The 14,599-nt window shown below is 44.8% G+C and overlaps 1 protein-coding gene across 1 annotated transcript in view; it reads left to right on the top strand.

Moving 5' to 3' along the window:
* LOC139410822 (nuclear receptor subfamily 6 group A member 1-A-like) overlaps window positions 1-14,599 on the top strand; it is a 113,980-nt gene that overhangs the window by 4,057 nt on the left and 95,324 nt on the right. Inside the window, exon 2 of the mRNA XM_071156362.1 lies at window positions 13,517-13,564. Within this exon, the coding sequence (XP_071012463.1) occupies window positions 13,517-13,564 (48 nt within the window). The remainder of the gene's footprint in view (window positions 1-13,516; window positions 13,565-14,599) is intronic.

Genomic DNA, 14,599 nt, shown 5'->3' with positions numbered 1-14,599 from the left:
CCTCAGGGTGGTGAGAGAGCCTGGTAGCTTTTTTTCTGATGCAGTGAAAGAGAGTGCTTTGTCAGCCCTCCACTGTGGTAGAGGCCGGGGGTGGGGGGCAAGGGACCATGCGGCTTTCTTTTCTCTGGGGGTCAAGCTGTGTTGTGGGTGGAGATGGAGGAAGGGCAGGATACGATCCCTGTGGTGCTGCTGAATGATGATTAAAGAGTACAGTAGAGGAGGTGGGGTAGCAGAGAGGGGGAGAGGGGCACAGCAGGCAGATGTGATCCATCAGTCCTTTTTACCAGAGAGATTTTTAACTCGACTCCAATATCTTAACTTCATCTCCAATCTCCCAATCTATGTCAACGCCACCATCACAAGACACAAAACGCTGAAACTCCCTCTCCCTTTTAGTTTATTTCATTAAACAATATATTTAGCTATGAGTCAATATCAACAAGTGCTCGATTAAGAAATTACTCAGATTAAGACTAATTAGAATGAGTCTTTACAGAGATCTGAAAAAAATCTATATTTAGGGCAGAATTATAGTAAAGGAATGACAGAGTGGGTTACATTGTTTGGTACAATGGAATAAAACAAAAGGATTGAAGTAATTAGAGAAACAGATCTTTATGAAAATAATGGGCATAATGGGCATTTGCTCTAAGGGAGATCAGCAACGTCAATGCTTTATTACACTGTTAAATTAGATTTATGTGATATACTATGTAGAAGATTATTTTAGAAGACACAATACACATTTAAAGTATATTTGTGCATAAATGTGAGCAATCTACCTTCTGAAATGAACAAACACCACCATAAATATTTTCAGCAACTTTTGAGATTTTACTGATATTTTACAAATATCTAGAAATATTATTAAGTAAGACATTTAAACGTGTTAACCCTCGCAGGGCTGCCGGCCCAGATGGCATCTGCCGCCTCCTTGCGTGTGCAGACCAGCTGGCTGGAGTGTTAAAGGACATATTCAATCTCTCCCTATCCCAGTCTGCTGTCCCCACTTGCTTCCAGATGTCCACCATTGTTCCTCTACCAATTATATGCATATCCTAGCTTCTGGGCCTGAGTAACAGGCAGTTTACTTTGGGCACGCTTTTCATCCAGATGTCAACATACTGCCCCCTACCCCAGAGAGGTTTTAAGGATCATATCACCTCTACCTTACCTGACATCCTAGACCCACTTCAACTTGTATACCGTCCCAATAGAACCACAGACGATGCAATCGCCATCACACTGCACACTGCCCTATCCCATCTGGACAATAGGAATGCTTATGTAAGAATGCTGTTCATTGAATATAGCTCAGCCTTCAACACCATAGTACCCTCCAAGCTCATCAGTAAACTCGGGGCTCATCAGTAAACTCGGGCCCCCGCCCTGTGCAACTGGGTCCTGGACTTCCTGACGGGCCGGCACCAAGTGGTGAAGGTAGGAAACAACATCTCCACTTCGCTGATCCTCAACACAGGTGCCGCACAAGGGTGCGTGCTCAGCACCCTCTTGTACTCCCTGTTCACCCATGATTGTGTGGCCACACACGCCTCCAACTCAATCATCAAGTTTGCAGATGACACAGGAGTTGTAGGCCTGATTACCAACAATGGTGAAACAGCCTACAGGGAGGAGGTGAGGTGTGTGGTGCCAGGAAAATAACATTTCCCTCAAAGTCAACAAAACAAATGAGCTGATCGTGGACTTCAGGAAAAAGCAGAGAGAGCACGCCCCTATCCACATCGATGGGACCGTAGTGGAGAAGATGAAAAGTTTCAAGTTCCTCTGCCTACACATCACCGTCGATCTGAAATGGTCCACCCACACAGACAGTGTGGTGAAGAAGGCATAACAAGCTCTCTTCAACCTCAGGAGGCTGAAGAAATTCAGCTTGGCACCTAAGACCCTCACAAACCTTTACAAATTGAGATCATCCTGTTGGGCTGTATCACCGCTTGGTACAGCAACTGCACTGCCTGCAACCTCCCAATGCATCACCGGGGGCACACTGCCTGCCCTCCAGGAGACCTACAGCACCCGATGTCACAGGAAGGCCAAAAATATCATCAAGGAGATAAACCACCTGAGCCACAGCCTGTTCACCCCGCTAACATCCAGAAGGCAAGGTCAGTAGAGGTGCATCAAAGCTGGGACTGAGAGACTGAAAAACAGCTTCTTTCTCAAGGCCATCAAACTGTTAATTAGCCATCATTAGCCAGCTACCTCCCGGTTACTCAACCCTGCACCTTAGAAGCTGCTGCCCTATATTCATAGACATGGAATCACTGGTAATTTTAATAATGGAACACTAGTCACTTCAATAATGTTCACGTACTGCCTTACCCATTTCATATGTATATACTGCATTCTATTCTTCTATATTTTAGTCAATGCCACTCCAACATTGTTTGGGGCTCATGAGTGGCGCAGTGGTCTAAGCACAGCATCTCAGTGCTAGAGGTGTCACTACAGACCCTGGTTCAATTCCAGGCTGTATGACAACTGGCTGTGATTGGGAGTCCCAAATGGCACAGCATTGTTAGGGTTTGGCCAGGGTAGGACTTCATCATAAATAAGAATTTCTTCATAGCTGACTTTCCTAGTTAAAACATTTATTTTTTCTATATTTCTTAACTCCATTATTTTACTTTAGATTTGTGTATATTGTGAATTGTTAGATGTTACTGCACTGTTGGAGCTAGTAATACAAGCATTTCGCTACACCTTCAATAACATCTGCTAAATATGTGTATGTGACCAGTCAAATTTGATTTGATTTGATCTTGAGGCAATAATGACCAAGTCTCTGGTGACCCCAAAACAACCCAGGAAAGTATTTACAACCTCCACTTGAGCCATGAGCTAGAGGAGAGCCACTGAGCCGGCCAGGAGGAATAACGAGGCAGGTTACTGGCAGGCGGACAGAGATGTTTTGTTCATTCATCCAGCTAGCAGCCCAACAGAAAACAAAGCAGAACCCTTAGGGGATGGACAGGGAACTAACAGCTGGTATTGAGATGCAGGGGGGCTGATGTGGGGTGTCATAAAGGCTTTTTTGGGAGGAGGCAGTACAGTAAGTACATCAAGGCAGTTGGTACAGTGACACCGCAGATGCGTGAGTCTAGGGGCAGGCTTTTGTCAGGGCTCTGTGATATTCAACACGTTGGCCAGCCAGGAGTCATCTTCAATTTGAGTTTGAATTTGGGTGAAGGATGAGTTTACAGACAGCTGTAAAACACTGAACTTGGTATGTAGAGTAGGGATGCCTTTCCTGTGGATCTCACAATCAGAGCCAGGGTAATGCTACAGGAGACAGAGTTGTTACTGGCGATGAAAGAGCAGCTTCCCCTGATTGATACATTTATTCCTATTAGCCCCTCAAACTAAGTGCAATCAACAATAGAGTAGTGACGGATGTATGATATAAATCTCTGTTGATAAAGATACACTACCGTTCAAAAGTTTGGGGTCAGGCAACAGATACATGAATCTGTTGCCTGAACCATCTGCACTGATTTAGGACAGCACAGTATATTACTGACTCGGACGCCACAGTCATTTCACAATCAACAGCAAAGACACACAGTCACATTCCCAATGACTGTTTTAGCAGGAATCTGTTAACAATCTGGACTTTCTAAACTTTCGTCCTCAGCTCTCCTCATAATTTCACAATCCCCACACACTATTCTACAGTACATGGTTGGCCAGTGGAGAAGCCTGGAGGACTCAGAGAGGCCCAAAAGAAAGATCAAGAAGATAACATGTTCCTTATAGTGAGTGTCACATGGTTGATCCCGTAACTTTTATCTTAGTTGTTGGCACTCATGTAATAAGATGGTTATTATCAGATGCCTCTGAGCCATCAGTGTGTGTGTGTGTGTGTGTGTGTGTGTGTGTGTGTGTGTGTGTGTGTGTGTGTGTGTGTGTGTGTGTGTGTGTGTGTGTGTGTGTGTGTATTTCGCTATCCAGCCCAGCGCGTGGTAGTAAAACTCTGACCCCTGTTATGATGAAAGGGAAGTTGATCCTTTGAGCGTGTCGGTCGACCAGCACTGAATGACCCCCCCCCCCCCCCCCCCCCCCCAAGATCTTCTGTGGCCCTGACCAGGGCTTGACCTGAGAGCTGAGCTGAAGGGGCTGGCAGGATTATGGCAGATAAAGACATACACTCAGTACTTTCAACTAAATCACCTTCTCTAACAACATACATGGCTAGAGGACAGAAAAATGCATGTTGAAATGAGCTCGCACCGCTTTTGGGGGGACATTTTTATTCCAGTAATATAGTTTTTAGATTCTCATATCCACTGAAGACTGCATTTCATGGTAATGGGATGTGTAACTTCTAATTTGTCTCTTAGCCCCAATATCTGATTCCTACTTTAATAATAATACATGCCATTTAGCAGACACTATTATCCATTGTGACTTACAGTCATGTGTACATACATTTCACATATGGGTGGTTCCAGGAATCAAACACACTACCCTGGCATTACTAGCACCTTGCTCTACCAACTGAGCTACAAAGGTTACTGAACTTTAGACTGAGAGCTTGACTTAGTGGAGGATGCTACTCTGAACTTGAGTCCCTGTTGGAGAGAGTGAGCCGTCCATCCAAGAGTAGCCCTGAGGGAGCAGAGGGGAGGACAGAGTAGACATTGTGCTGTGTGGTGTTACATACAGGGGTCAAAGGTCAGGTGTTGAGGTCATAGGAATGACCGCAGCGCAGCCTGTGGATCTAACACGAGTTCCTCCACAATCTGTCACATATATCCACTGTGTTCTGGTGAATGGTCTTAGCCTCTTTGTCATGTTGGAGATGAAGGTGAGGGTGCTAATCTGGTTCTATGCCAAGTCCACAGTGAAGGGTTGTGTTGTGACCTCCTGAGGAGAAGGCAGAAATAAGTGCTTATGAGTGGGCACAGTAATTTGGGGATCCGTTGCAGTCTCAGACTAAGTGTTGGGTAGCATTCCTCGTAGATTTTGTAAGCACTATAGTGGCCGCAGGGTAGCCTAGTGGTTAGAGCGTTGGACTAGTAACCGGAAGGTTGCAAGTTCAAACCCTGACAAGGTACAAATCTGTCGTTCTGCCCCTGAACACTGTTATTGAAGGCCGTCATTGAAAATAAGAATTTGTTCTTAACTGACTTGCCTAGTTAAATAAAGATAAAATCAAATGTAACAGCACCAGTCAAGTAACAATGACCCACTTCAGCCAAATTACCCTCTGTGACCCACCCCTCTTAATTTAATGTCATGTAATACAGACTGAGACTACTAATATCAGGTAACAGTGTATCATGCTACCCATCTGCTTCTTCAAGGCTTTCTACAGCAGGGAGCTGAGGGCAAACTGAAACTCTCCTTAAAGACATGCTTCACTGTCTCTAGGAACAGGATGAATTGAACACTGCATACAGGCTATTGGTCTGTGACATAGCAGGTCATTCATTTTCAAGTGTAATGTAGTAGTAATGTAGTAGAAACAAAGATCTATCTGTGGCTGCTTCCTCCTATCAATATCTTGTCACTGTGGGCCGACATATCACATTCAGCTTGAGGAAGCTCATTTGTTAGAAACTCAAGACATTTTACTGTACAAAGATAAATATTTATTCTCCATCCCTTTCTGGCATTCCAAGTTGGCCATGTAACTAAAGCACACAACTGTTTGTAAAATAGGAATGAAATTAGGTTAAATTGTACTACATCATTAAAAATATATATATATTCTACCAAATTCGACTTAAATTCTACCAATTGTAATTCTACTACACTATAGTTGGTAGAATTGAAGTGTAATTTTAGTAGAAGGTATCTGTTTTTCATGTAAGCCTCACTTCTGTTCTAGCTCAGGAATGTGATCTGTGGGGAGGCTGTCACTAGCCTGGTATAACCTAACATGCTATAGTTACTATAGCATGTATACTAGGCCAGTGACAGCCTCCCCACAAAGTGAGGCTAACAAGAAAAACAGATACCTTTATACAAATGGCCGTTCCTATGGACCATACCATTAACCGTGCTCTCTTATTCCCACAACTGTCTTCTTCATTAAAAAAACAAACATTCATCTTCATTGGTCAATACTCAAATTTACAAATTCAGTTTAAATGGACATCTGAAATATTACTGGCTTAAATTCAGAGGGAACATTTTTAATGAATGAATGTAGGCTACATTTCCTAATAATATTACAGGCCAATAGGTGCAAAACATATTGCTAAATGGAGTGTGAGCATGGAGCCGTTAAATCAAATCAAATCAAAGTTTTTTTGTCACCTTACAGGCTCTAACCAACAGTGTAAAAAAGGTATTAGGTGAACAATAGGTAAGAAATAAAAACAGTAAAAAAAGACAGTGAAAAATAACAGTAGCGAGGCTATAACAGTAGCTAGGCTATAACAGTAGCTAGGCTATAAACAGGCACCGATTAGTCGGGTTGATTGAGGTATGTACATGTAGATATGGTTAAAGTGACTATGCATATATGATAAACAGAGAGTAGTCGTAGCGTAAAAGAGGGGGGGAGCGGGGGGCACACAATGCAAATAGTTCGGGTAGCCATTTGATTACCTGTTCAGTTCAGGAGTCTTATGGCTTGGGGGTAAAAACTGTTGAGAAGCTTTTTTGTCCTAGACTTGGTACTCCGGTACCGCTTGCCATGCGGTAGTAGAGGGCCTTCCTCTGACACTGCCTGGTGTAGAGGTCCTGGATGGCAGGCAGCTTAGCCCCAGTGATGTACTGGGCCGTACGCACTACCCTCTGAAGTGCCTTGCGGTCGGAGGCCGAGCAATTGCCGTACCAGGCAGTGATGCAACCATGCTCTCAATGGTGCAGCTGTAGAACCTTTTGAGGATCTGAGGACCCATGCCAAATCTTTTTAGTTTCCTGAGGGGGAATAGGCTTTGTCGTGCCCTCTTCACGACTGTCTTGGTGTGTTTGGACCATTCTAGTTTGTTGTTGATGTGGACACCAAGGAACTTGAAGCTCTCAACATGCTCCACTACAGCCCCTTTGATGAGAATGGGGGCGTGCTCGGTCCTCCTTTTCCTGTAGTCCACAATCATCTCCTTAGTCATGGTTACGTTGAGGGATAGGTTGTTATTCTGGCACCACCCGGCCAGGTCTCTGACCTCCTCCCTATAGACTGTCTCGTCGTTGTCGGTGATCAGTTACGCACAGACGTGACAGACACACGGTGACATGGAGCTCTAAGACACAATTACAAACAAACAAATCATTACTATAAACAGCAAGTGTTCATGTCCACCTGAACATCGCATCCAATTGGAGGATTGCAAACGGGTAAATTACTGAATTGAATGAAACCGAAACGCATCAATAACTTGACCAAACATTTCCTTGATGCATGCTTAAGGCCCAGTCATGATCCTGGCAAAATAGGTTAAGAACAACAATATACTGTATATATTGTGGAGAAATTAATGACAAAATACTGCATATGGGGAAAACTAGCACTCGAAAACTCTTCCCTGTATTTAGGGTTTTAAGCAGTTAGCTCCACCCAGGGTTGGCTCCATGTGAACTACAATTCCGGCACTGTGCTTTAACGTTTAAAAACGTCAATAATCAAAGCTTTCAAACCGGTTTTCGAAACATATGCCGCTTATCTTTCATATTAGCAAGAAAAAGTATTTCAAATAAAAAGATACACTTACTGTAGCGGTTTTGCACAGATCCACAAGCTGTGTGCCTCCAGTTGACGAACTACACCAGATATGCTTAAACACAGGTTTTCGGAGCAACCTAGCAATGTTACATGAAGATATGGCCGTGCGGGAACACTAACCCTAAGCCTAAGCCTATAAAGGTGTGTTGTAATTGAACCTTTTGTTTTTTGAAAATGATTTCTTGCTGATATGAAAAATATGTTCCTTATGTTTCCAAAACCGTACCACAACAAATGCGTGTTAACGTTCAGACCGAGCATCAGTTCATGACTGAACCCGCTTCGTCAAATCTAGGCCGACCTCCCTCATTATGCAACTAACATGATCAGTCCATCACTCTTTCACTTCCTCCATCCTTCCCTCCTTCCCTCCTTCCCTCCTTCCCTCCTTCCCTCCTTCCCTCTCTCTATGCATCCCTCTCTCTCTCTATGCCTGGCCTCCCAGTGTGACGTGATAGATGTGACTGTGTGTATTGGTGAGATAACCAGGACCAGTCTGACAGGTAGGTAGGGGCCAGGCCACTCTACTCAGATGACAGGGTGGCGTGCCACTCCACTGGCCAAGCGGAACACTGGCCATCTGGGACAGTGATGGAGTGATCTAAGGGCTAGGTAGATGTTAGTGGGTAGAGGCAGGGTGCTGAGGTGGGATGGGGATGGACTGACATGGGGGACATAGTAATGGGTTGGGGTAGAGGCAGGGTGCTGAGGTGGGATGGGGATGGACTGACATGGGGGACATAGTAAGGGGTTGGGGTAGAGGCAGGATGCTGAGGTGGGATGGGGATGGACTGACATGGGGGACTTAGTAATGGGTTGGGGTAGAGGCAGGGTGCTGAGGTGGGATGGGGATGGACTGACATGGGGGACATAGTAATGGGTTGGGGTAGAGGCAGGGTGCTGAGGTGGGATGGGGATGGACTGACATGGGGGACTTAGTAATGGGTTGGGGTAGAGGCAGGGTGCTGAGGTGGGATGGGGATGGACTGACATGGGGGACATAGTAAGGGGTAGGGGTAGAGGCAGGGTGCTGAGGTGGGATGGGGATGGACTGACATGGGGGACATAGTAATGGGTTGGGGTAGAGGCAGGGTGCTGAGGTGGGATGGGGATGGACTGACATGGGGGACATAGTAATGGGTTGGGGTAGAGGCAGGGTGCTGAGGTGGGATGGGGATGGACTGACATGGGGGACATAGTAAGGGGTAGGGGTAGAGGCAGGGTGCTGAGGTGGGATGGGGATGGACTGACATGGGGGACATAGTAAGGGGTAGGGGTAGAGGCAGGGTGCTGAGGTGGGATGGGGATGGACTGACATGGGGGACTTAGTAATGGGTTGGGGTAGAGGCAGGGTGCTGAGGTGGGATGGGGATGGACTGACATGGGGGACATAGTAAGGGGTAGGGGTAGAGGCAGGGTGCTGAGGTGGGATGGGGATGGACTGACATGGGGGACATAGTAAGGGGTAGGGGTATAAGGGGTAATTGCTGCATGACACTTACTGTTACACTCTGTTGTTCATGATCATATTACCTCTGCACCACCATGGCCTCACATACTTACCCTCACCATATGGCTCATGTTGAAAAGGAATATAATGTCTCTGAAACGTGTTTTGAATTTGATTTACAGTATGTTGAGACCCAACATGTTTGTACTACACATATTCCTAATTGTTGTTGTTTTTGAGTTGAGTATGGTACCAAGAGGTTGTTCAATAGGTTGTAAAGGGTTTCCATTAATGGGGACTGCAGGGGGAGAGCTGGAGCCGTGGGTTAGCTTGTGTTCCCCAGTCTGTAGCCTGTAGCTTGGTTAATGTGATTAACATTAGCATTGGCCCTGCTGGAGTCATGGAGCTGGTTGCCAGAGCTGAGCAGCTAATCAGTATGTGTACTGATGGTGGTAGACAAAACATGCCCTGGAGGGGATGCTTTAATCCCTGATCTCACAGGAATACAAGAGCAAAAGGTGAAAGATTTGTGGAATAAGTTGTTCTCTCTATAGGACATGGTTATTATAATGTAGAAACTACAACAGTAGGAATCATAAATTGACTTGGTCAAGGTAATATGACAGGTACACCCTCTGGACTACAGCATGCTGTTCTTATGAGTTATTTCGGAGATGAGGTTTCTAAAGAAATACTGAAAGACTTACAGTATTTCGATGACAGGTTTGAGAGCTCTGTTGAGCATGCCTGGCCTCTTATCCCTGTGGAGGGAAGAGAACGCTTAAGAGCCCGTATGTTATTATGATTGTGTGCTCATTGTGCCAAGGTTGCAGAGGTTTTAGAGGTTAAAGACGGGCCCTTCTTTGTCAACACACAATGGGCTGCAGCGGAGGAGGCTCAAGCTGCATAGTATAGGCTGCTGCTGAATCCCTCACAGCCCCAGGCTATCAGTGGGGTGACAGGAAGATTATCGAAGGAACCACACACTGGAGCTCCATTCTTTTCTATTCTCTGGGACTGTCCCATTCTTAGCTAAAACACAAGTGTTTCAGAATTTGTCATTGAAGTTTTAGCCAATCTTTTTCTCATATTATGTTTTTAGCACTGTTTATTGAAGCTTTTTTCTTTTAATGGTTGCTCACAATGTAAAGAGCTTTGTGATTTATGTATGTATGTAAATGAAAAGTGCTCTACAAAATGCAATTTAGTATTAATATTTATTATTATTATTATTAATTATAATAACTGTTGGCAATGTATGGAGTGAGAATGAGTTTGAATGAGTTAACTCTTGTTTGTGCTAACCATGTTTTGGGTTATACTGTATGTGCTTGTGCGTATACTGTAATTCAGTGCTGTGTGTGTGTGTGTGTGTGTGTGTGTGTGTGTGTGTGTGTGTGTGTGTGTTTGTGTGTCTGAGCCTGGCATATGTGACTGTGTGTCTGTGAGTCTGAGCTGGGCATGTGTGTCTGCCTGTGTCTGTGTTGGTGCAGTGTGTTTGCTCGAGGGACACCATATGCCAGTGTGTTCAGTCGAGGGTACGTACGGGGGCGGCTAGCGTGTGTCGGGTCAGGGGTCTACAGCTGTTGATAGCAGGGTGGTGTGCTGACACGAGCGGGGTGGGGGTGTACTATAATGGTGGCGGTGGTGGTGGTGGTGGTGGTGGTGGTGGTGGTGGTGGTGGTGGTGGGGGGGGGGGGGGGGGGGTTATATAGTATACTGACAGGGCGCTACTGTGTTGTGTTTGAATGATGGCTTGTCATTGAGTGTGTAGGTGAGAAGTGGACTGGCGTCTAGACCAGGGAAGAATGACTGCCCCCTGTCAATGCCAGTCATTGGTCTAGACCTCTGAGGTATAAAAATAACCGGATACTGTCCAAGATGTCTGACCGTTATTTCCAAGGTAATCTACTCATGTTCGCTTACGCCGATTCATGGACGGTCGATATTCGGGTTGCATCCGGTTTGTATGGACCAACATCACATGCACACTAATGCTCAGTGCACACAGGGAGCAGCGCGAGCAGCAACAACGTCATCGCGTAATCCAAAAATATGTCAGGCATTGGATGAATATAAAATGTGTCTTTGGCTCTGAGTGATGTAAAAAAAAAATCAGCTTCAGTGACATTTATTTGAATAATTATATGGATGTTTTGTGCACAAATAAGTGTCTTATTAGGAATGTACTAATCTGACTTCTCTATGTGGCTGTCTATGGAAATTGTCCTCTGTGCCAGGCGTCAGTTAAAGGGAAAGGGGATACCTAGTCAGCTGCACAACTAAATACAGTAAACTGAAATGTATCTTCCACATTTAACCCAACCACTCTGAATCAGAGAGGTGTGAAGCAAAACTGTTGAAACCGTGCTTCTAGACCAGAACCCTGGCTCTTTGGTCTAGACCCAATGCACAGCATAGATGGTACTGATGGACTAGGCACAGAAATGGTCTCACTTCATAGTCCACATGAGCAATTAGTGGCAACAGCAAGAGCTACAACACATAACCAAAAGTATGTGGACACCTGTTCGTCGAACATCTCATTTCATAATCATGGGCAGTAATATGGAGTTTGCTGCTATAACAGCCTCCACTCTTCTGGGAAGGCTTTCCACTAGATGTTGGAACATTGCTGTGGGGACTTGCTTTCCATTCAGCCTCAAGAGCGTTAGTGAGGTCGGGCACTGATGATGGGCGATTAGGCCTGGCTCGCAGTCGGTGTTCTAACACAGAACCCAAACGTGCGCCATCGTGCATGAATTTATTTTGTCCCCCCATACCAACGCGATCACGACACGCAGGTTAAAATATCAAAACAAACTCTGAACCAATTATATTAATTTGGAGACAGGTCGAAAACCATTAAACATTTATGGCAATTTAGCTAGTTAGCTTGCACTTGCTAGCTAATTTGTCCTATTTAGCTAGCTTGCTGTTGCTAGCTAATTTGTCCTGGGATATAAACATTGAGTTGTTATTTTACCTGAAATGCACAAGGTCCTCTACTCTTTATATTGCGATTGGCAACTTTCATAAATTAGGTGCATTACCGCCACTGACCTTGTTCGTCTTTCAGTCACCCACGTGGGTATAACCAATGAGGAGATTGCACGTACCTGCTTCTATAAACGAATGAGGAGATGGGAGAGGCAGGACTTGCAGCGCGATCTGCATCAGAAATAGAACTGATTTCTATTTTAGCCCTTGGCAACGCAGATGCTCGGTGGCGCGCGCGAGCAGTGTGGATGCAATAATTGAGTAACATAGATTTCGAAATGTATTTTGCAACGCTCGTGCACGCGACGCGAGTGGTGTGGTCAGCCTGTAATTTATCCCAATGGTGTTTGATTGGGTTGAGGTCAGGGCTCTGTTCAGGCCAGTTCTTCCACATCAATCTCAACAAACAATTTCTGTATGGACCTCGCTTTGTGCACATGGGCATTGTCATGCTGAAACAGAAAAGGACCTTCCCCAAATTGTTGCCACAAAGTTGGAAGCACAGAATCATCTAGAATGTAATTGTATGCTGTAGCGTTAAGATTTCCCTTCACTGGAAGTAAAGGGGCTTAGCCCGAACCATGCAAAACAGCCCCAGACCATTAGTCCTCTCCCACCAAACTTTACAGTTGGCACTATGCATTTGGCAGGGAGCTTTCTCCTGCCGTCCGCCAAACCCCGCTTTGTCCGTCAGACTACCAGATGGTGAATCGTAATTCATCACTCCAGAGAACGTGTTTCCACTTCTCCAGAGTCCAATGGCGGAGTCTTTTACACCACTCCAGCCAATGCTTAACATTGCGCATGGTGATCGTAGGCTTGTGTGCCGCTGCTCGGCCATGGAAACCCATCTCATGAAGCTCCCGGCGAACAGTTCTTGTGCTGACGTTGCTTCCAGTGGCAGTTTGGAACTCGGTAGTGAGTGTTGCAACCAAGGACAGATGATTTTTACACACTACTGCTTCAGCGCTCTGCGGTCCCGTTCTGTGAGCTTATGTGGCCTACCACTTCACCGCTAAGCCATTGTTGCTCCTAGACATTTCCACTTTACAATAACAGCACTTACAGTAGACCAGGGCAGCTCCAGCAGGGCAGAAATTTGACAAACTGACTTGTTGAAAAGGTGGCATCCTATGACGGTGCCATGTTGAAAGTCACTGAGCTCTTCAGTAAGGCCATTCTACTGCCAATGTTTGTCTATGGAGATTGCATGGCTGTGTGCTCGATTTTATACACCTGTCAGCAACGGGTGTGGCTGATATAGCCAAATCCACTAATTTGAAGGGGTGTCCACATACTTTTATATGCATAGTGTATCTAGTGATATCTGATTGTCCTTCTGTCTTCACGTCTCTTTTGTTTTTCAGGCTTCTATGGTGACCATCCCTTGGAAGTTGAACAGAATGATGTCGTAGGTGAGTTTACTTGTATTTTAACATCATGATAGGACAAATACACGTCTAACCACTATCATTAGTGATAAAGTCATTCATGTATTTTCCTGTTCTTCCGTAAATTTTCAGTTGAGTTTGGAGTTTATTGTGAGTGGTGATATTAATTCCACACATCATCTAATGTCAGGTTTGTAACATTCACCCAGCAGCAATACGTTGGGATGGCAGTAAAATTGGCTCAATGACGCTCTCTAGTGGTGAGATAGAATAGTACATGTACTGGTCCTCGGTGTAGGGCAGGGGTGTCAAACTCGTTCCATGGAGGGCCAAGTGTATGCAGGGTTTTGTTTTTTTCCTTCAATTAAGACATAGACAACCAGGTGAAGGGAGTTCCTTACTAATTAGTAACCTTAATTAATCAATGAAGTACAAGGGAGGAGCGAAATCCCGCAGACACTCGGCCCTTCGAGGAATGAGTTTGACACGTGGTTTAAGGAGTTACCTAGCCAGGATGCCACTATTCCCCCAGTTTCTGAATAAACATTAATCAATGTCAATATTGTGTTAAATGTAACCCATAGTTTAGGATACGTGGATTTAACAAGACTGATTTAACAATACTGTACTAGATCTACAGTTGAAGTCGGAAGTTTACATACACCTTAGCCAAATACATTTAAACTCTGTTTTTCACAATTCCTGACATTTAATCCCAGTAAAAATTCACTGTCTTAGGTCAGTTAGGATCACCACTTTATTTTAAGAACGTAAAATGTCAGAATAATAGTAGTGAGAATGATTTATTTCAGCTTTTATTTCTTTCATCACCTTCCCAGTGGGTCAGAAGTTTACATACACTCAGTTAGTTTTTGTCTTTGCCTTTAAATTGTTTAACTTGGATCAAACGTTTCGGGTAGCCTTCCACAAGCTTCCCACAATAAGTTGGGTGAATTTTGGCCCATTCCTCCTGACAGAGCTGGTGTAACTGAGTCAGGGTTGTAGGCCTCCTTGCTCGCACACGCTTTTTCAGTTCTGCCCACAAATGTTTCTATAGGA

The sequence above is a fragment of the Oncorhynchus clarkii genome, chromosome 6, assembly GCF_045791955.1.
Source record: "Oncorhynchus clarkii lewisi isolate Uvic-CL-2024 chromosome 6, UVic_Ocla_1.0, whole genome shotgun sequence".
NCBI classification, from domain to species: Eukaryota; Metazoa; Chordata; class Actinopteri; order Salmoniformes; family Salmonidae; genus Oncorhynchus; species Oncorhynchus clarkii.
This window is presented reverse-complemented; position numbering and strand designations above follow the sequence as displayed.